The sequence below is a fragment of the Salmo trutta genome, chromosome 15 (genome assembly GCF_901001165.1).
Source record: "Salmo trutta chromosome 15, fSalTru1.1, whole genome shotgun sequence".
Lineage (NCBI taxonomy): Eukaryota > Metazoa > Chordata > Actinopteri > Salmoniformes > Salmonidae > Salmo > Salmo trutta.
The window spans coordinates 25,677,876-25,701,507 of NC_042971.1; the positions used below are offsets into that span (position 1 = coordinate 25,677,876).

At 40.8% G+C, this 23,632-nt stretch overlaps 1 protein-coding gene across 2 annotated transcripts in view; it reads right to left on the minus strand.

The window, feature by feature from the left end:
• LOC115148681 (roundabout homolog 3) overlaps nucleotides 1–19,599 on the minus strand; it is a 304,721-nt gene extending 285,122 nt beyond the window's left edge. Inside the window, exon 1 of one of the 2 annotated variants that reach the window (XM_029690781.1) lies at nucleotides 19,422–19,599. In XM_029690781.1, the coding sequence (XP_029546641.1) occupies nucleotides 19,422–19,584 (163 nt within the window). In that variant the 5' untranslated portion in view covers nucleotides 19,585–19,599. The remainder of the gene's footprint in view (nucleotides 1–19,421) is intronic. The other variant, XM_029690782.1, reaches the window with a different exon arrangement.
• Between the last annotated feature and the right edge of the window lie 4,033 nt (nucleotides 19,600–23,632).

Here is a 23,632-nt window from a genome sequence, read left to right on the forward strand (position 1 = left end):
GAAGTGTCTCCTGGGCTACAACTCACCTATCCTGACCCGTTTTACTGCCGATGCGGAGCCCCATTGGGTCTTCACGACTGGATCACCGACGTTATCTGCCCGAGGGAGTTGTTCCAACTGGCCCCTCCGTCGCGACGTAACCTGATCGCCCATCTGCGGCCAGATAATCGTTAGCTGTCTTTTCGGCTGCGATCTGAATAGGTCTATCGGACACTTTTCTTGGGCCACTATAACTAACTATTTTGCCAACTTGGACAGGTCCCCCCTTCCACACGGAACCCCACTAACCCACAGACGGAAACGCACGAGGCGGCTAAAAACAGACCTCCCTCCCATCTTCCACCAGCTTGCTACCTATGGCCCGGCTAGCTGTCTGATTCTCACTGGACCCTCTGATCACTCGGCTAAGCATGCCTCTCCTTAATGTAAATATGCCTTGTCCATTGCTGTTCTGGTTAGTGTTTATTGGCTTATTTCACTGTAGAGCCTCTAGCCCTGCTCATTATACCTTATCCAACCTCTCAGTTCCTCCACCCACACATGCTATGACATCTTCTGGTTTCAATGATATTTCTAGAGACAATATCTCTCTCATAATCACTAAATGCCTAGGTTTACCTCCTCTGTACTCACATCCCACCATACCTTTGTCTGTACATTATACCTTGAAGCTATTTTATCGCCCCCAGATACCTGCTCCTTTTTCTCTCTATTCTGGACGTCACAGACGACCAATTCTTATAGCTTTTAGCCGTACCCTCATACTTATCCTTCTCTGCTCCGCTGGGGATGTAGAGGTGAATCCAGGCCCTTCAGTGCCTGGCTCCACACCTACTCCCCAGGCGCTCTCTTTTGATGACTTCTGTAACCGTAATAGCCTTGGTTTCATGCATGTTAACATTAGAAGCCTCCTCCCTAAGTTTGTTTTATTCACTGCTTTAGCACACTCTGCCAACCCGGATGTCCTGGCTGTGTCTGAATCTTGGCTTAGGAAGTCCACCAAAAACTGTGAAATCTTCATCCCTAACTACAACGTTTTCAGACAAGATAGAACGACCAAAGGGGGCGGTGTTGCAATCTACTGCAGAGATAGCTTGCAGAGTTCTGTCCTGCTATCCAGGTCTGTACCCAAACAATTTGAACTTCTACTTTTAAAAATCCACCTCTCCAAAAACAAGTCTCTCACCGTTGCCGCCTGCTATAGACCCCCCTCGGCCCCTAGCTGTGCTCTGGACACCATATGTGAACTGATTGCCCCCCATCTATCTTCAGAGCTTGTGCTACTAGGCGACCTAAACTGGGACATGCTTAACACCCCAGCCATTCTACAATCCAAGCTTGATGCCCTCAATCTCACACAAATTATTAATGAACCCACCAGGTACAACCCCAAAGCCGCAAACACTGGCACCCTCATAGATATCATCCTAACCAATGTGCCCTCTAATTACACCTCTGCTGTTTTCAACCAAGATCTCAGCGATCACTGCCTCATTGCCTGCACCCGTAATGGGTCAGCGGTCAAACGACCTCCACTCATCACTGTCAAACGCTCCCTGAAACATTTCAACGAGCAAGCCTTTCTAATCGACCTGGCCCTGGTATCCTGGAAGGATATTGACCTCATCCCGTCAGTAGAGGATGCCTGGTTATTTTTTAAAAATGCCTTCCTCTCCATCTTAAATAAGCATGCCCCTTTCAAGAAATTTAGAACCAGGAACAGATATAGCCCTTGGTTCTCCCCAGACCTGACTGCCCTTAACCAACACAAAAATATCCTGTGGCGTTCTGCATTAGCATCGAACTGCCCCCGCGATATGCAACTTTTTAGGGAAGTTAGAAACCAATACACACAGGCAGTTAGAAACGCCAAGGCTAGCTTTTTCAAACAGAAATTTGCTTCGTGCAACTCCAACTCTAAAAAGTTCTGGGACATTGTAAAGTCCATGGAGAATAAGAACACCTCCTCCCAACTGCCCACTGCACTGAGGATAGGAAACTCTGTCACCACCGATAAGCCCACTATAATTGAGAATTTCAATAAGCATTTTTCTACGGCTGGCCATGCTTTCCACCTAACTACCCCTACTGCATTCAACAGCACTGCACCCCCCACAGCTACTCGCCCAAGCCTCCCCCATTTCTCCTTCTCCCAAATCCATTCAGCTGATGTTCTGAAAGAGCTGCAAAATCTGGACCCCTACAAATCAGCTGGGCTTGACAATCTGGACCCTTTCTTTCTAAAATTATCTGCCGAAATTATTGCAACCCCTATTACTAGCCTGTTCAACCTCTCTTTCGTGTCGTCTGAGATTCCCATAGATTGGAAAGCAGCTGCTGTCATCCCCCTCTTCAAAGGAGGTGACACTCTTGACCCAAGTTGCTACAGACCTATATCCATCCTACCCTGCCTTTCTAAGGTCTTCGAAAGCCAAGTCAACAAACAGATTACCGACTATTTTGAATCCCACCGCACCCTCTCCGCTATGCAATCTGGTTTCAGAGCTGGTCATGGGTGCACCTCAGCCACGCTCAAGGTCCTAAACGACATCGTAACCGCCATCGATAAGAAACATTACTGTGCTGCCGTATTCATTGACCTGGCCAAAGCTTTTGACTCTGTTAATCACCACATCCTCATCGGCAGACTTAGTAGCCTTGGTTTCTCAAACGATTGCGTCGCCTGGTTCACCAACTACTTCTCTGACAGAGTTCAGTGTGTCAAATCGGAGGGCCTACTGTCTGGACCTCTGGCAGTCTCTATGGGGGTACCACAGGGTTCAATTCTTGGGCCAACTCTTTTCTCTGTATACATAAATGATGTCGCTCTTGCTGCTGGTGAATCTCTGATCCACCTCTACGCAGACGACACCATTCTGTATACTTCTGGCCCTTCTTTGGACACTGTGTTAACAACCCTCCAGACGAGCTTCAATGCCATTCAACTCTCCTTCCGTGGTCTCCAACTGCTCCTAAACACAAGTAAAACTAAATGTATGCTCTTCAACCGATCGCTGCCTGCACCTGCCCGCCCATCCAGCATCACTTCTCTGGACGGTTCTAACTTAGAATTTGTGGACAACTACAAATACCTAGGTGTCTGGTTAGACTGTAAACTCTCCTTCCAGACTCACATCAATCATCTCCAATCCAAAGTGAAATCTAGAATTAGCTTCCTATTTCGCAACAAAGCATCCTTCACTCATGCTGCCAAACATACCCTCGTAAAACTGACCATCCTACCAATCCTCGACTTCGGCGATGTCATTTACAAAATAGCCTCCAATACCCTACTCAACAAGCTGGATGCAGTCTATCACAGTGCCATCCGTTTTGTCACCAAAGCCCCATATACAACCCACCACTGCGACCTGTATGCTCTCGTTGGCTGGCCTTCACTTCATCATCGTCGCCAAACACATTGGCTCCAGGTCATCTACAAGACCCTGCTAGGTAAAGTCCCCCCTTATCTCCGCTCACTGGTCACCATAGCAGCACCCACCTGTAGCACGCGCTCCAGCAGGTATATCTCTCTGGTCACCCCTAAAGCCAACTCCTCCTTTGGTCGTCTCTCCTTCCAGTTCTCAGCTGCCAATGATTGGAACGAACTACAAAAATCTCTAAAACTGGAAACACTTATCTCCCTCACTAGCTTTAAGCACCTGCTATCAGAGCAGCTCACAGATCTCTGCACCTGTACATAGCCCATCTTTAATTGAGCCCAAACTACTACCTTTTCCCCTACTGTATTTATTTATTTTATTTATTTTGCTCCTTTGCACCATATTATTTATATTTATATTTTAACTTTTAACTTTCTTCAAACTACAAATCTACCATTCCAGTGTTTTTTTCTTGCCATACTTTATTTACTTTGCCACCATGGCATTTTTTTGCCTTTACCTCCATTATCTCACATCATTTGCTCACATTGTATATAGTCTTATTTTTTTTCTACTGCATCATTGATTGTATGTTGTTTTACTCCATGTGTAACTCTGTGTTTTTGTATGTTGTCGAACTGCTTTGCTTTATCTTGGCCAGGTCGCAATTGTAAATGAGAACTTGTTCTCAACTTGCCTACCTGGTTAAATAAAGGTGAAATAAATAAAATAAATAAAATCTCTGAACAGGAAGTATTAACATTAGTTAAGTCACATAAGCATAGGAGGCCCAAAGAGACAAGTTTAGCTGTTATAATTATTTGGTGTACATTCAATGCAGTCAGTGAGCAACTGAGCAATGAATGATTATATGAACTATACAGACTGACATTGAATGTACACCAAATAATTATAACAGCTAAACTTGTCTCTTTGGGCCTCCTATGCTTATGTGACTTAACTAATGTTAATACTTCCTGTTCAGAGATATCCTCAGGTTGATAGTGAATTGGTCCTCTAGAACTATACATGTGCACAGCAGGTGAATAGAAAAAAATATTTAAGAATAATTCAGGACACATTTAGATGTGACAAGGCAATGAGACATTAACAGAAATTCAGAGACATGACTTCTTAATAATTTTTCTGACTTTTTAAGCTTCACAAGTTGGAGGGATTTATAAAATTGAAGCAGTTCAATAAAAAAATACAAAACAAGGAATTTTCCTACCCCATTTACATTTGTGAATATAATATTTGGCCGGGAGAATAATAATGTTACTAAAATAGTTCTGATTGGATGAGGATAAGCATAATGCCATTTAACGTCATCAAAGGTAAACATAGGCCATTTTTGAGATTTTATGCACAACAATTGATGAATTTCAAGCCAAAGTTTACTAGAATGCCGGCATGAAAAAAATAAATGCTTTATAGACTCTAAATCAGAGGAGCAAAAAACACAAGGTGTTTTGTCAAAATTGAAACTTTTGTGCAAGAAATCAATAACAGAGTAGATGGAAGAAAATATTTTAAAATTAGTTTCTTTAACTTTTGGGATAACTACACATTTAAGGTAAAAGGTAGTAGCTTTTGACCAAAGTATGAGTTGGTCACTTCCAATGCAAAATATTGAATTATAATCACAAGTTCTTTTTAATTAACTGCCAATCGGATCCACTTATTGTTGCATATTTTATCCACAACGTTCAAGTCATTAATTTGCCAACTTGGAAAAGTGGGAACAACCTCATAATATAACAAAGTGTTCTTAATAAGTGCAAGTAAAGGAAGTGGAATTGCTTTGCAAACCTTAATATGTTCTCTCTGAGATAGATATCATTTCAACTATTTAATCTCAAAAGTACCCACTAACAACTCAAAATCAATAGCCTGTAAACCTCTATGATCATAGTCTTTCAATAATTGAGATTTTCGAATATAATGAGATGTATTCCTCCAAATAAATCAAAATATAACAGAATTGACTTTGTTGATGTTATTAGAAGGAAATTCTAGAGAAACCATCAGTCTTGGTCAAAATAATATGACCCAAAATTGAGATATCACATTGCAGCCAATGAATTAAAGATACTCTTATGGAATTAATTATACTATCAATGTGTAAATATTCTCTATACGATTTTTTTTACATTTTAACAATTCCTAAATATTTAACTTCCTTTAAACAGGTATGGAGACCATGTTCACGAAGTAACAGCAATGAATTGGCATAAGATCACATTTGTTAAGGTTGAGAGTCAACCCAGAGGCCATAGAACATTTCTTGATACTGTCAATAGCCAAGGAAATAGCCAAACTATACTTTAGGAAATGGTCATTATCATCTGCAAATTGACTGATATTTATATCTTTACCAAAAGTAATATCCCTTTTATTTGTTAAGAAATAAGGCTAATAAATCTGTGATTAAAATAAATAAAAGAGGCGAGATTGAACAACCTTGTCTAATTCCTGTAGTAATAGAGAAACGAGGGGATGTTCCATTGCTCATAGCCACCATCATTATACATCATCCTTATCACTTTACATAAATTCTCCCTAAACCCAAAAGTAGAGATAGTTCTAATAAAACTGTTGTGCTCTAAGGTGTCAAATGCCTTTAAAAAATCTAAAAACAATGTAAAGCCATGTTCTTCTATGTAATCACTGTAATCTAGAATATCTAATACCAATTGTATATGGTTATGAATATTCCTTCCTTTAATGGGGGATATGGAACAATCTTCCAAATAATGTCGATCACAATCCTTCTGATAATCTCACCATCAGCTTCAGGCAGCCCGTTCAGTGTCAGCCCCCGTCGGCACTCATTTTCTTTTGTCAGGGCATCAACTTTCTTTTTCAATAGTTTCACATCAGTGGTGATGCATTAAACTCTGTAGTTTTGGAAACGTTTGCAATCGAGAGGGTATTTTTATGAATCCTCTCATCAAAGCCATTCAGCCGAAAGGCTTGCTCTGCGAATTTCTTGTTTAAACCCTGGATTGCTGCAAAGATGGCGTCATTGGTGATAGGCTGGGGTGGTTGAGTCTGCCCAGCATCACTTTCTTGTAGTCTCTTCAGGTTGGGGGGTTTCAAAGGGGTTATTTGGACACCTGTACCGAAGAAGAATTCCTCCGACCTTGGTACCGTTTCTTCTGGGGGAGTGTCAAAATCCTCCATATAGTTAACAGTATCAACCTTGGTTACAATAGCTCCCTCTACATTTTTGCTATCTTCCATCTCAGCTAACGCTGATTTCTTGCTAGCTAGTCTTGGCTGAAATTGCTCCACAAAGTGGAAAAGTGATGTTCAATAAACCATTTAACTAATTGAATGAAAAATAAACACAGAGTTGAAATGTAACTTTAACTGTGTTTGTCGTCAAACTGAAATTAGGTCTTGAATTCAATTTAAAGCTTTCAGGGGCTCAGTTTAATGTGAACACTCACTCTGCCATGTTGCCCCCCCCCCCCCCCCCCCCCGTGCACACACACTCACATGGCAAAGCTCAAACTATCTCAAATACCTAATCCTACTTCCTGAAGGTCATGAGAACAACTTCAAAATAATAAATAATGTTCTTGAACAATAATAGAAAAAAGCAGTCAAAAGCCAAAGCCTAACAAACATAAATATTCATTGTGTGCCTCCTCAAACACAGCAATCTCTGCCCACAAAAGTCATTCCATGCCTCCAACTATGATTGTCCCAGCATCCATATAAGAACATCAGTCAACAATGCGTAAACCCAACAAACCCAACAAAGCCATTGAATCGTGGGAGCAGTAGTCTATGTGTGATAAAGAGACTGGAACTACAAAGGCAGAGAGAGGGAAAATTGAGGAGAGAAATTGAATGGTTAGACTATAGCGTATCCCCAGTGGTCCACTATAGACTGTGTTTGAGTGAATTCAACATTATTTCCCGGATTTGTTATTGAGCAGCATTGATTTTCTCCCCTACTGTCGATGAGGCTCCAGGGGTATCCTAGCAGCCTATCTGCTCTTTGCACCGCTATCGAGTTTCTCGCCTGGGCACCCTTAGCTTGACCACCCCCTAGTACTCCAGTCCTGGCTTGAATAACCAGTGGGAAGGAAAACCGAAGAAGAGATAGCGGGAGAGCAGGGCATCTTAAAGAGGAAGACCCATGATAATTCCTTTCTTTACATTCCAAGGACGAAGCCCACTAGACCAGACAACAGTACTGCTGCTTAGGTCCATAAAGATCTAGATCAACTCCCCGAGCTAACAAGGTAAAAATCTGTCATTCTGCCCCTGAACAAGGCAGTTAGCCCACTGTTCCTATGCTTTTATTGTAAATAGGGTTTTATAAACTGACTTACCTAGTAAACTGGTATATGACTAAAGAGTTAACAAAGGTTAAATATTTTGCATCACTTTCAATCCCCCATATATTTTTTGCTAATATATATATGTATATATACACCACCATTCAAAAGTTTGGGGTCACATAGAAATGTCCTTGTTTTTTAAAGAAAGCACATTTTTTGTCCATTAAAATAACATCAAATTGATCAGAAATACAGTGTAGACATTGTTAATGTTGTAAATGATTATTGTATCTGGAAATGACTGATTTTGAATGGAATATCTGCATAGGCGTACAGAGGCCCATTATCAGCAAACATATCTCTTGTGTTCCAATGGCACGTTGTGTTAGCTAATCCAAGTGTATCATTTTAAAAGGCTAATTGATCATTAGAAAACAATTTTGCAATTATGTTAGCACAGCTGAAAACTGTTGTGCTGGCTAAAGAAGCAATAAAACTGGCCTTCTTTATTCTAGTTGACTATCTGGAGCATCAGCATTTGTGGGTTCGATTACAGGCTCAAAATGACCAGAAACAAAGCACTTTCTTTGGAAACTGGTCAGTCTATTCTTGTTCTGAGAAATGAAAGCGAGAAATCGCCAAGAAACTGAAGATCTCGTACAATGCTGTGCACTACTCCCTTCACAGATTAGAGCAAACTGGTTCTAACCAGAATAGAAAGAAGACTGGGAGGCCCCGGTGCACAACTGAGCAAGAGGACAAGTACATTAGAGTGTCTAGTTCGAGAAACAGACACCTCACAAGTCCTCAACTGGCAGCTTCATTAAATAGTACCTGCAAAACACCAGTCTCAACGTCAACAGTGAAGAGGCAACTCCGGGACGCTGCCCTCCTAGGCAGAGTTCCTCTGTCCAGTGTATGTGTTCTTTTAACTATTTTAATCTTTTATTTTTATTGGCCAGTCTGAGATATGGCTTTTTCTTTGCAACTCTGCCTAGAAGGCCAGCATCCCAGAGTCACCTCTTCACTGTTGACGTTGAGACTGGTGTTTTGCGGGTACTATTTAATGAAGCTGCCAGTTGAGGACTTGTAATGGCATTAGCCTACATTAGCTCAATCATCCTGCAGGGGACCCACTGATCCTGAAGAAGTTTTAACATAAATAAGTTTTATGGGCACAGTATATTTTACATTAGTTATCTTGTTGTTGTTAATCTCAACCTTCAGCTACATTCAACCCCTCCCATCACTTAACACCATCCATATTGGATTTCTATTGACATATATTTTTCAACTGTGCTGTGATGTTTCACCAAAGTTCTGAACCTTTCTATACTCATTGTTTCTACAGATTGAAAATATTTTTTTTTATGAAAGTATTATTATATTATTGATCAACTTACTATGACTTTTCAGATCACCCAGTAGTGTTATCTGCAGGGTTAGCTCCAGGTAAATATTGCAATTCTTCAGCCATTCCTGGACCTGTGACCAAAAACAAGCTACTGTACATATGGACAGTGCCAAAACAAATAATCGAATGATTCTGCCTCTTCGCAGAAAATATGCAGAGCTGGGAAGGTTGCATCCCCAGTATAAATAGCATTCTATAAGTTGCAAGAATTTGGTTTAATAATTTAATGGAAAAATTCTGAATTTTGAATCCGGTGTCATTTTGCGTATCAGTTCATAAACCATGTGCCATGGAATCGGTACGTCAAAAATTACTTCCCAACTATTTTTCAATCTATATGACTCGGCTGTCAATTTGTTGGTCTGTAAATAAAACTGGCATACTTTTTTATTTCTCACAATTTTCTTTAAGCAATTATGGCCTTTAATGCAGGGCCGACAGACAAATTCCTTACTTTTTTCCCCTTCCATCTTCGTCTCCCATTTTTGCCGTAATGCTGCAATTAGTTGGTTGTAATTTTGTGAGGAGCAGACATTTTCATATGTTTTTATTAGCTGCATGTATGACATAACTCCACCAGTCGTATTTATGATATCATTTATAAAGATTATACCTTTTTTTAAACAATGTTTTTTTATCAATTAGTATATTTGAATTTAACCACAATATTATTTCTGTCTTTTCTGGTGGATTAAATTGACATTGCAACCAACTTTCTATGGCTTGTTTGAAAATTTCAAATAACTAAAAGTGAGAGGTTGTAATCTGAATAAAGGGAAAAATGCATTAATTGAAAATAGGGTGAGACATTCTTTTTAATTTGCTAGAAAACCAGTTTAGATTTAAGTATACATTTGGTATGACTGAAGCCTTTAGTGAGAGGTCTTTTGCATTAATATGTAATAATTTCTGCCCTCCGAATTCATATTCATTATATAAATAGGCCCGTTTAATTTTGTCTGGCTTGCAGTTCCAAATAAAACATTTTCTCAAATAATTTAAAAAACTGTTCACTAGGTGTAGGCAAGTCCTTATGTAAATAGGTAAACTGGGATATGACTAAAGATTTATTCAAGATACATTTTCCACAAATAGAAAGGTATTTACCTTTTCATGGTAGCAAGATCTTATCTATTTTTGCTAACTTTCTATTAAAATGTATTGGAGTGAGATTATTTATTTATTTTGGGATATGTACACCGAGTATGTCTACATCCCCGTCAGACCATTTTATTGGTAAACTACATTGTAATGTAAAAGTTCTCCAAAATGGAAATTATATATTTATATATATTTATATATAAACTCGTCGTACTTTATCAAAAGCCTTTTCAAAGTCAGCTATGGCCTGGTTTCCCAATACTTTCCTTATATAATCACCAATGTATCGTCCATGTAAAAAACCTGTCTGATTAGAATGAATATTCCCGACAGTACCTTATTAATTCTATGCGCTATACATTTTCCTAGAATTTTTGCATCACAACCCTGAAGTGTATTTAATTTTAATGGACTGGATCTTTGTATTTCCCACTTGTATCCTGTTTCAGTAATAATGAAATCAGACCTTCTTGTTGAGTGTCTGATAAACTACCATTTACATAGGTGTGGTTAAAACATGCTAATAACGGCCTTCGGAGTATATAAAAAAAGTTTTGATATACCTCAACTGGTATTCCATCCCTGGACTTTTCCCGAACTTTAATTGCAACAAGAAGTTCCTCCTCTGTAATTTCACCTTCACATGAGTCTTTCTGTATGGCTGTTAATTGTACAATATTAACAGAAAAAATTATCTATACAATTAGCTTTGGTTAGAGGAGATGGATGACACTAAAACTAAAACACATGCTTAACCTCTACGGGCCACGGGGGCAGTATTGAGAATTTTGAAAAAAATATGTGGCAATTTTTAACTGCCTCCTACACCAACTCAGAAGCTAGGATATGCATATTATTTACACATTCGGATAGAAAACACTCTGAATTTTCTAAAACAGTTTGAATGGTGTCTGTAAGTATAACAAAACTCATATTGCAGGCAAAAACCTGTGAAAAATAGATTTAAAAAAATGAGAATTTTGTGACTGTACTATTTAGTGTCATTGTTTTAAAGATACCACAGTGAGAAAGGATTCAGTTCGCAACTCCTACTGCTTCCACTAGATGTCAACGATCTTTAGAAAGTTGTTGGAAGCATCTGTGATGAATACAGACCGAATAAGAAAGCTTACAAGTTGACACGTCATCACTTCATTTTTTGCGCCTGCGCATGAATCTGAGAAGAGTGCCTTTGTCATTATCGTTTATTCTAGACACTTGATAGGTTGTGTGAAAATATTACTGATGTTTACTGATGTTTCACGTTAAAAATGGACCAAAAGATTAATGATGAACAACGTTTGACATGTTTAAACAAACGTAAATAGATTATTTACTAGGTTTTCTTTAGCTTTTCGACGTGACTTTACACTGCCCACCTCATTTTGTGGGAGCCTACTGAACGCTAACTATTTGGACATAAATTATGAACTTTGTCAAAAGAAACCACATTTGTTCTGGACCTGGGATCTCTGGCAGCGCCTTCTGATGGAGATAATCAAAGGTAAGGGGATATTTAGAATGTTATTATCGATATTAGATGATGCTAATGCTAACGGTATAGCTTAGCTTAGCTTAGCATATAGCTTATTGTTGTTAGCATAGTACCCAGTTTATGCAAAATGTGATTTCCCAGTAAAGTTATTTTGAGATCTGGCCATTCGGTAGCAATTACGAGATGATAATATATTATTCTTTGAATGACAATATTATAATTTACCAATGTTTTCGAATAGTAATTCCGTGATTTGTAATGCTGGATTCACTGGGTGCATTCGAGCCGAAAAAAATTCTGAATTTCACCGCGACTGTAAATGCTGTTTTTGGATATAAATATGAACTTGATGGAACTAAAAATGCATGTATTGTATAACATAATGTCCTATGAGTGTCATCTGATGCAGATTGTCAAAGGTAAGTGCATAATTCTAGCTAGTTTTCTGTCTGTTGATGCCCTTCTTTGAATTGGCTAAACATTACACGCAGCTATTGTCAATGTACTCTCCTCACATAACCTAACTTTATGCATTCTCCGTAATGCCTCTGAAAATCGGACAGCGTGGTTAGATTTAGAAGATATATCTTTCAAATGGAGGAAAATAGTTGATTATTTGATTTTTTGAAATGATTACTCTTGCAGTTTTGAATTCCCCGCCATGGTCACATGACAATGAATCCCAATACCGGGATAAGATCGGGATAAGATCCTCAACAGGTTAAAGTACTTTGCTCTTTCAAAATAGAATTTGGTGATTCGTAGGTCATTTGAAACAAGTATCAGTAACTTATTTTTGGTAGCATTTCTATGTTGAAGATTAAAAAAGAATTTGGTGCATTTTTCCCCATATTCCATACAGTTTGCTTCATTAGTATTTTTGTTTTTCCTCTAACTTATTGTGAGCCTCCATGGTATAGTTTTTATTGCTACCTACAGTTAAAGTCGGAAGTTTACATACACTTAGGTTGGAGTCATTAAAACTCGTTTTTCAACCACTCCACAAATTTCTTGTTAACAAACTATAGTTTTGGCAAGTTGGTTAGGACATCTACTTTGTGCATGACAAGTCATTTTCCCAACAATTGTTTACAGACATATTATTTCACTTATAATTCACTGTATCACAATTCCAGTGGGTCAGAAGTTTACATACACTAAGTTGACTGTGCCTTTAAATTCCAGAAAATGATGTCATGCTTTAGAAACTTCTGTTAGGCTAATTGACATAATTTGAGTGAATTGGAGGTGTACCTGTGGATGTATTTCAAGGCCTACCTTCAAACTCAGTGCATCTTTGCTTGACATCATGGGAAAATCAAAAGAAATCAGCCAAGACCTCAGAAAAAAATTGTAGCCCTCCAGAAGTCTGGTTCATCCTTTGGAGCAATTTCCAAATGCCTGAAGGTACCACGTTCATCTGTACAAACAATAGTATGCAAGTATAAACACCATGGGACCACGCAGCCGTCACTCCGCTCAGGAAGGAGACGTGTTCTGTCTCCTAGAGATGAACGTACTTTGGTGAGAAAAGTGTAAATCAATCCCAGAACAACAGCAAAGGACCTTGTGAAGATGCTGGAGGAAACAGGTACAAAAGTATCTATATCCACAGTTAAACGAGCCCTATATCGACATAACCTGAAAGGCCGCTCAGTAAGGAAGAAGCCACTGCTCCAAAACCGCCATTAAAAAGCCAGACTACGGTTTGCAACTGCACATGGGGACAAAGATCATACTTTTTGGAGAAATGTCCTCTGGTCTGATGAAACAAAAATATAGCTGTTTGGCTGTAATGACCATCGTTATGTTTGGAGGAAAAAGGGGGAGGCTTGCAAGCCAAAAAACACCATCCCATCCATGTAGCACGGGGGTGGCAGCATCATGTTGTGGGGGTGCTTTGCTGCAGGAGGGACTGGTGCACTTTATAAAATAGATGGCATCATGAGGGAGGAAAATTATGTGGATATATTGAAGCAACATCTCAAGACATCAGTCAGGAAGTTAAAGCTTGGTTGCAAATGGGTCTTCCAAATGGACAATGACCCTAAGCATACTTCTAAAGTTGTGGCAAAATGTCTTAAGGACAACAATGTCAAGGTATTGGAGTGGCCATCACAAAGCCCTGACCTTAATCCCATAGAAAATTTGTGGCCGGAACTGAAAAAGCATGTGCGAGCAAGGAGGCCTACAAACCTGACTCAGTTACACCAGCTCTGTCAGGAGGATTGGGCCAAAATTCACCCAACTTATTGTGGGAAGCTTGTTGAAGGCTACCTGAAACGTTTGATCCAAGTTAAACAATTTAAAAGCAACGCTACCAAATACTAATTGAGTGTATGTGAACTTCTGACCCACTGGGAATGTGATGAAGGAAATAAAAGCTGAAATAAATCATTCTCTCCACTATTATTCTGACATTTCACATTCTTAAAGTAAAGTGGTGATCCTAACTGACCTAAGACAGGACATTTTTTACTAGGATTGAATGTCAGGAATTGTGAAAAACGGAGTTTAAATGTATTTGGCTAAGGTGTATGTAAACTTCCGACTTCAACTGTACCTGTTCTGTTAGACCTTCTATTTCCTTTGTTGGTATGGACTCCTTTGACATAAATTGCTTATGTTTTAGAGATGAGTACTGAATTGCATGGCCTCTAAAGGCACATTTAAAATTATCCCTTACAATAAGCAGATTTGCTGTACCAACAGTGCCTTGCAAAAGTATTCATCACCCTGGGTGTTTTTCCTATTTTGTTGCATTACAACCTGTAATTTAAATTGATTTTTATTTGGATTTCATGTAATGGACATGCACAAAATCGTCCAAATTGGTGAAGTGAAATGAAAAAAATAACTTGTTTCCAAAATTAAAAAAAATAAATAAATGGAAAGGGGTTCGTGCATATGTATTCACCCCTTTTGCTATGAAGCCCCTAAATAAGATCTGGCGCAACCAATTACCTTCAGAAGTCACATAATTAGTTAAATAAAGTCCACCTGTGAGCATTCTAAGTGTCACATGATCTGTCACATGATATCAGTATATATACACCTGTTCTGAAAGGCCCCAGAGTCTGCAACACTACTAAGCAAGGGGCACCACCAAGTAAGCGGCACCATAAAGACCAAGGAGCTCTCCAAACAGGTCAGGGAAAAGTTGTGGAGAAGTACAGATCAGGGTTTGGTTACAAAAAAAATTACGAAACTTTGAACATCCCACGGAGCACCATTAAATACATTATTCAAAAACCGAAAGAATATGGTACCACAACAAACCTGCCAAGAGAGGGCTGCCCACCAAAACCCACAGACCAGGCAAGGAGGGCATTAATCAGAGAGGCATCAAAGAGACCAAAGATAACCCTGAAGCAGCTGCAAAGCTCCACAGCGGAGATTGGAGTATCTGTCCATAGGACCACTTTAAGCCGTACACTCCACAGAGCTGGGCTTTACAGAAGAGTAGCCAGAAAAAAAAGCCATTGCTTAAAGAAAAGAATAAGCAAACACGTTTGGTGTTCACCAAAAGGCATGTGGAAGAAGGTACTCTGGTCAGATTAAACTAAAATTTAGCTTTTTGGCCATCAAGGAAAAGCTATGTCTGGCGCAGACTCAACACCTCTCATCACCCCGAGAACATCATCCCCACAGTGAAGCATGGTGGTGGCAGCATCATGCTGTGGGGATGTTTTTCATCCACAGGGACTGGGAAACTGGTCAGAATTGAAGGAATGATGGATGGCGCAAAATACAGGGAAATTCTTGAGGGAAACCTGTTTCAGTCTTCCAGAGATTTGAGACTGGGACGGAGGTTCACCTTCCAGCAGGACAATGACCCTAAGCATACTGCTAAAGAAACATTCAGGTGGTTTAAGGGGAAACATTTAAATGTCTTGGAATGGTCTAGTCAAAGCCCAGACCTCAATCCAATTGAGAATCTGTGGTATGACTTAAACATTGCTCTACACCAGCGGAACCTATCCAACTTGAAGGAGCTGGAGCAGTTTTGCCTTGAAGAATGGGCAAAAATCCCAGTCGCTAGATGTGTCAACCTTATAGAGACATACCCCAAGAGACATGCAGCTGTAATTGCTGCAAAAGGTGTCTCTACAAAGTATTGACTTTGGGGGGGTGAAAAGTTATGCACACTCAAGTTTTCATTTTTTTGTCTTATTTCTTGTTTGTTTCACAATAAAAAGTATTTTGCATCTTCAAAGTGGTAGGCATGTTGTGTAAATCAAATGATAGAAGCCGCCCCCCCCCAAATCTATTTTAATTCCAGGTTGTAAGGCAACAAAATAGGAAAAATGCCAAAGGGGGTGAATAATTTCGCAAGCCACTGTATGTTATGTTGGAAAAATTCTATTATAAATTGCTCTGTTCTAGTAAACAACAAGTTATCATCCAGTAGACTTTGATTTGATTTCTAATATCCTCTCCCACGTGGAAATTCAGTAAGAGTAATGTATATGCCAATTATCTGATGGTCCGACCGCATTCTATCCCCTATCAACACTTTTATAACCTTAACTTCCTCGCTTTGTCTTTCACTGGCTCTATTACTCTCTAACTTGTCTAGCTTCCATTGTCTTACACTTTAATCATTTAGCAGACGCTCTTATCCTGACTTACATGAGCAATTGGAGTCAAGGGCACATCGACAGATTCTTCAGCTAGTCGGCTCATGAATTCAATCCAGCAACCTTTCAAATATTGACCCAATGCTTTTAACCGCTAGGCTACCTGCTGCTCAGGTCTTGGCAGGTTTAGTAGAGCAAGGACTATACCATTGTTACTCTGGGATGCATCTCTCAGTTATGTAGGCACACATGGCAATATTGGCCATTGATCTGTAAAGCTATAGTTTTCTTAGAGAAAATCTCGGTCATTTACACTCTTAACATATCAATGCAGCCTGTTGAATGATTGCTAGAACCCGATTGGCTTTCAGCTCTCATACTCAAGCTCAAACGAATCTCCACATTGAATATGAGCGCATTTGAACAAGAGGCACATCTAATAAAGTCTTCAGATAGCATCTGCAATGCTGACATCAGTCAATCCTTCTGCAATAGATTATTTTGCCTCTGCGGTCAGCACAATACTCCCTCATTGTGCTGCTATAGATCTGAGGAGTGGACTGTCTCTCCATCTCTACCTGCACTCCATTAGGGTTTTGTGATGAGACCAATGGACAGAGGGAAGAAAGAAAGGGGAGAGAGAGAAAGAAAGGGAAAGAGAGAGGATATAGACTCAGCTTTATCAATACACGCCCACCGCTGAGATAAGCAGATTATTGGGAGGCTGTATTTCAAAAGCAAATTTACATCCTACACATTTGCCTCTGAAATACACCCCCCACCCCCACCCACCCACTCAAAACAATACACACACGTGCACACACGCACATACACACACACACACACACACACACACTAACCCTCCCCACACCACTCTCTGACTCATAACCATCACGCTGCAGTGACAAGCTGGGAAGCAGCTGGATATTTTACAAACTGACCAGGAATTCAAAAATATTATTAGTCAAGCTGTCAGAAGTGTTCAGAGAAGGGGGAAAGAATGGATAAAAAAGATTGTGTAACTAAAAAATGTATTTAAAAAAGGATGCAAAAAAAATGAAAAAGCAAGCAAGAACGAAAGTCATATTGATCATTACATTAACTGCAATGAAAAAACTGCTTCAGTCAACATCGGTCAACAGCAATTTCTCAACTCCCCTGTGTAGTACACAGAATACAGGAGTCTGCAACTCAACCCAACCATAACATATAGCCTATACTGTATACCTGACCATGGGAGGCCCATAACCTTGAGTGCCAAGGCATGAGTGGAAGTGTGTGTTTGTATGTGTTGGCCAGTATTACAGTATTGATTGGCGCGCTGCAACATGCGGCCAGAGCAGGGGAGCTCATTAGAGAAGTAGAAAGGTAAACACACCCCTCCCTCCACTTAACTCCTCCCCAACTCCCCCTGCCTGTTCCTCCCCATCGCCTATCTATACCGTGTCATTACAGGAGCCAGAGGAGCAGGGCACAGCAAGAGCTTCCCATTACACGTTCTTCCTAGCTGCCTGCTGCACATACACACACACACACTCATACAGACACACACACACATATATACCACCAGCATATACAAGCACAAACACACCAGCACTGTAGATATAAACACACAGACAAGATCTCATCCTAATTAACAGATATGCAGAGACTTATTAGACTTTCTCAAATGCAGACACACTCTTCTATTCTTACACTGACATATTTGTATACCTTCTTTAATCCAGAATCCTTTTCAGATACTTAGATTCACACACGTATCCAGACCAATACACGAACTCTCAGACACAAGCAGATATGCACATGCGAACAGTAAAATTGGTTTAGACAAACACACCGAATGTCAACAGTGAAAGTCACCAGAGAAACATTTGATCTAGAGAACAATGCTCAAAGGAATGGGTTGCTCATAAAAGCAGACATTAAAAGCTTGAGACGCTTTCACAGCAGACACCAGACAACGGACTTTACTGGAGAGACTAAAAGTGTTCTGGAGCTAAATGTGTTCCCTTAAAAAATGTCATTGTAATTTGTCACCAAAACTGTTCCCTCGCAGCACCTCAACAAAAGCATTTTGACATCCTCCTTACAAACATCCATTGCACATGTATGCACTTCATATACCAAACTGTTCAGTTCATCAAAAATGACTTGTCAGCTCTCCTCACTAAGTCCCATCATGGCAGACTTCAGAAAATATGCCCTCAAAAGATGTTTATGACAATATAGGAATAGGAATATAGGAATATCACAGTGCAACTGATGTTGAATTGTGAATAAGTCTACTAAAGACAATGCATCCTCTTTCTTTGCTGTCGGCAGTGAACCTCTCTCATTTGAACTTGTCTCACTGCACTTCAAATCATTTACAAGTAAACCTATTCATCATGACTAACAAAATAACAGCTAAGTTCACATGAAACCGCAAAATGAAATATCATTTCATTTTCAAATATCAAATACATTTTCAAATTCCCATGCATCAGTCAGCAGACCTACGGATGTCCTCTCATGCCAACTCTTCTTAATTCCTTCTCCTTTCAGCTCCCTCTCTACACTCAAATGAACACTGAAGAGAGCCATACCTATAGAGGTTAGTCAATGAGTCAGCCGGTCAGAGAGTCAGAGAGTCATTCTTTTAAATAAATTAACGTCAACTGTCATTTTCTAGCTTTACACCTGCTTTCATGAGAACTATTCTTACTTCACCCTTCTACTCCTTTTTCTACACTATACTATTATTACATTACAAAGCCCCACTTACATACAATGATCAACCTTTATGACAGTCGGTCAGTCATTCTTAGCAATTAGACAACAGAGAGAAACATCAGATAGGTGAACTGTCAGAGGTCCACTTATTACTTGTTTTTTTTACCACTCAAAAAAGCCCCACACATGCAGCAACTTATACAATCATAAAACTTAGAACATCCAATCATTGAAATAAGCAGAGAGAAGCACCATTGAGAAGCGTCAGACAGTGGTCCACTCACCATTGAAGCTGTCTTTACATATGTTTTTACGATAGCACCTATAACTTCTTCTTACTACCACTCAACAAAGCACCACACATGTAGCACCATACATACGATGTAAGACAGCAGAGAGAAGTACAATTGAGAAGTGCCAATGCAGTGGTCCACTCACCATTGAAGCTGGAAGTGAAGTTTCCCCAGTCCAGCTGCAGGGTGGTGTTGAATGAGGGGATGGAGGAAAGATTGAAGAACAGCTCGCTGCTGTTGGACGGGTCTCTCAGGGTGTCTGTGAATAGGTTCATCTGGAGCAGGGTCTTGATCAGGTAGCGCAGCATCTTGCTGCTATAGCTATCAAAGGGGGGGACCTCTTCTATCTGTCCGTTTAGCTCTATGAAAGACTCTATAAGCAACTCTCTGGCTCCCACTCTCTCATTGAAAGAAGTGTTAAATGAGGGTCCTAAATGTATTATGAATGTCAACTTATTCCCAACGCTGGATTCAATGGTAATTCAGCAAAGTCTTCCACTTTTGAAAAACAGTCATTTATAGGTAAAGTCTAGGAGTTGGGAGGCAGAAAGCAGATTAAAAGGGCAAAAATGAAATCTCATTAACTGTCAGGCTCCGAGGGTTGTCACGTTGTGGGGTACCACTATTCTTTCCTTTCTTTTCTTCTCCTCCTCCGAGCACATCGGATTGTTTCCTCCTGCTCTCCTTTTGTTCTGGAATCACATAACTTCACACGGCGTCCGCCACCACACAAAATACACCGCGCCTGTGTGAAAGAATCTAGCTTCTATCTGATGACCCGTCGGATTCGCTGCTCTTTTTTTCACCCCTCCCTCTTTTGCAGCCTGTGTCCCTCCTTCCCTCTCTCTCTCTCTAGCCCTCCCTCCCTCTCCCTCCCCCTCTCTCTCTCTTCCTATCCCCAAGCTTCTTGGAATGGTGTGATGGGGTCCCGGGGGTTCCGGGGGAGAAAAAGAAAGCAGGTGCCGTCGGCAATAAATGTTTAATTATTGGATTAATAATCATCCCTGGAGCAAGGAGGGGAGAGGGAGAATACACTGTCACTGTCTTTACACAGCACGGGACATGCACTCACACACACACATACACACACACACACCGGGCACAGATACACACACACAGGCACATATGGTCACTCATAGATGAACACACATCGACATGCAGTAAAAGAAACAAACATGAACCGACACTAACGTATGCTGTCCGCTACTGTTTATAATGTCGACCTTTCAATGACTTTATCAGTTTACAGTGAGCTGGAACCCACCCACTACTCCTATCTGTGACTATTAATTAGTATTTGTATATGTTATATTCCAAACAACGTGTTCAAAACATGATTTCCTTAAGAGTGAGAGCAGTTGCAGGTCAGACTAAATCACAGCTAGTTCAATTGATACATGTATGATTTATGACTATGCTGCGCTGCGTCTATGAAATATGAGAAATCATTGTCAAACATAATTTCATTAATCCAGAACTGATTTGTATCTCTTCATTGGGCATCCGGTGAGGTTATTGCTGTGGTGCTACAAATCTAATTTCATGAGTGTACCATTTATATGCAGTATTCAGCATTTTATCAGATAAAATCATGTTTCATGATACTTTTGTCATTATGTCATCACTTTTTGTGCGATTAAAACGTCTAGGGAAGGTACAACAAAAGGTGGACACATGCTGGTGGTTGGTCAACAACACAAGAGGGTGTGGCATCAACTGTCATTTCATCTCGCTATGTAAGACAAGAGCAGATGTCTTCTCATATTGTAAAACAAAACTTCAAATAAGAGAGTGTGATTGATATAGCCGTCTCATCTTTGATGCAAACCTGTGCTGCGACAGAACAAATCACTGTCAATCTGTTTTATAAGACACAAAGATATGATTTAATATGCCATTACAGATCAGCTAAAATTGTCTAAGACTGCTGGTGAAAAGGAACGGGTTTGTTTCTGAAGAAATATAGGAATAGTGTCTAAGATTACTAGTGAAATCGTAGACACGACGGAGGATCTCTGAGTATACAGTCTATCGTAAGCATTACATGCATCATGGACCTGCATGCGTGAATGTGGGCTTGTGGATGTATGAATGTGGATATCTACACATGCATGCTGTGTGTGTCTGAGTATTTGGATGCCTGTAAGAGATACTGAATATATACGTGCGTGGACCAAAACGTTTGTGATGTACTGTATCTGTCTGAATGTGTGCATGTCTGTAATAGTGAATTTTATGTCCTTACATTAGTGTGTGCATGTTTCTTAATATGTGTATCTATGTATTTACGATACGATATACTTTATTGTATATTTACATGGAAATTCATTTTGTGAAGTCAGCATACAAAAGTTACACATGCACAACCCACTATAATACATGCAGTACATAAAACTGAAAAGTTAGTGCACAAGTCAAACATATTCAAAATGTGCGTGTGGGTAGTGTGGATATAACAATTTGTTTCACGTGTATGGACAGTGTGTATGTGAATGTGTATATGTGCATGTGTGCTGGGTGGTCACGGGTTGTGCAGCCCCCCCACCCCCCTACTGACAGTCTCAGTGTGACTCCTATTAGCAGAGCCTGTCTCCCATCGGGCCCCTGTCCTCCCGCTCTGTCTTGGGGACAATGGGACCCATCCCCGCTACAAAGTTGGCGTGACGACCCCCATCCTGCACCCTTTCCCGGGGAACTTTCCGGAACCCTCATTTTAAGGGGTCTTCCAATCATGGGGCAGCTGTGGCAGAGGATTCCACATAGGGTTCTAATCAGCGTACAATATGGGGATGGTATGGACCCACGCGGTCAATCGATAGCCTCTCAGGCTATGTGAGTATGGGCGTTGCGTCATCTCCCCTCTCAACCCCTCTCAGCCCTCACACAAATTGGCCAGTGTAGGCATTGGAGTGCCTCATAGTGAAGGTTCACTGCTTCCCCAATCAAAGCCCTGGATTAACAGTGAGGTAACGCACTAAGATAAAAGGACAGAGATACCGCACACAGGGCTATCGCAGCCAACCCCGAGGCTACGGCTGAGGACACGAATGCATGCAAGAAGTCCCACTACGACCTCGGCAAAGTCATCAAAAAGGCAAAATGACAATATAGGAACAAGGTGGAATCCTTTAACACCGGCTCCAAGACTCAACGCATGTGTCAGGGGCTGCAGTCCGTTACGGATTACAAAGGTAGACCTAGCCATGAGTTTTCCAATGATGCCTCTCTACCAGTCGAACATAATGTATTTTATGCACGCTTCGACAAAAATAACACAGAGGAGTACACGAGGGCGCTGCCGTCCCGGAGGACTGGGTGATCTTGCTCTCCGAGGCTGACGTGAATAAGGTTTTTAATCTGGTCAACACTCGCAAGGCCACAGGGCCAGACAGTATTCCAGGGCGCGTTCTCAGAGCATGCGCAGACCAGCTGGCAGGCATCTTCACGGTCATTTTAAACCTCTGCTTGTCCCAGTCTGTAATCCCCACATATCTCATTCCTGTACCCCAGAGAACTCGAAGGCTGCCTGCCACATTGAGTACCACCCTGTAGCACTAACATCTGTAATTATGAAGGGCTTTGAAAGGCTGCTCATGGCACACATCACTTCCATCATCCCAGACACCCTAGACCCACTCCAATTTGCATACCGCCCCAACAGATCTACAGACGATGCAACCTCATTTGCACTCCACACTGCGCTCTCCCACCTGGACAAGAGGAATACCTATTTGAGAATGCTGTTCATCGACAACAGCTCAGTGTTCAACACCATAGTGCCCTCCAAGCTTGTCACCAAGCTTGGAACCCTAGAACTGAACACCCCGCTCTGCAACTGGATCCTGGACTTCCTGACGGGCCGACCCCAGGTGGTGAGAGAAGGCAACAACACCCCAGCCACGCAGACCCTCCTGTACTCCCTATTTACCCACGACGGTATGGCCACGCACGACTCCAACTCCATCAAGTTTGCTGACGACGCGATTGTGGTAGGCCTGATCACCAACGGCTATGAGACAGCCTACAGAGAGGAGGTCAGAGAACTGGCAGTGTGGTGCCAGAACATCAACCTCTCCCTCAACGTCAGCAAGACCAAGGGGGGTACATAAGCCCATTCACATCGACGGGAGAGGGTCAAGAGCTTCAAGTTCCTTGATGTCCACATCAATGACAACTTAACATGGTCCTCTCACACCAGAACAGTTGTGAAGAAGGTACAGAAACTCCTCTTTTCCCTCAGGAGGCTGAAACGATTCTCCATGCTCCCATCCGGAAGGCAGTACCTGTTACGCTCGTCGTAAAGATTGGACCAAGGTGCAGCGTGGTAGGCGAACATTTTACTTTTATTTAAAATGA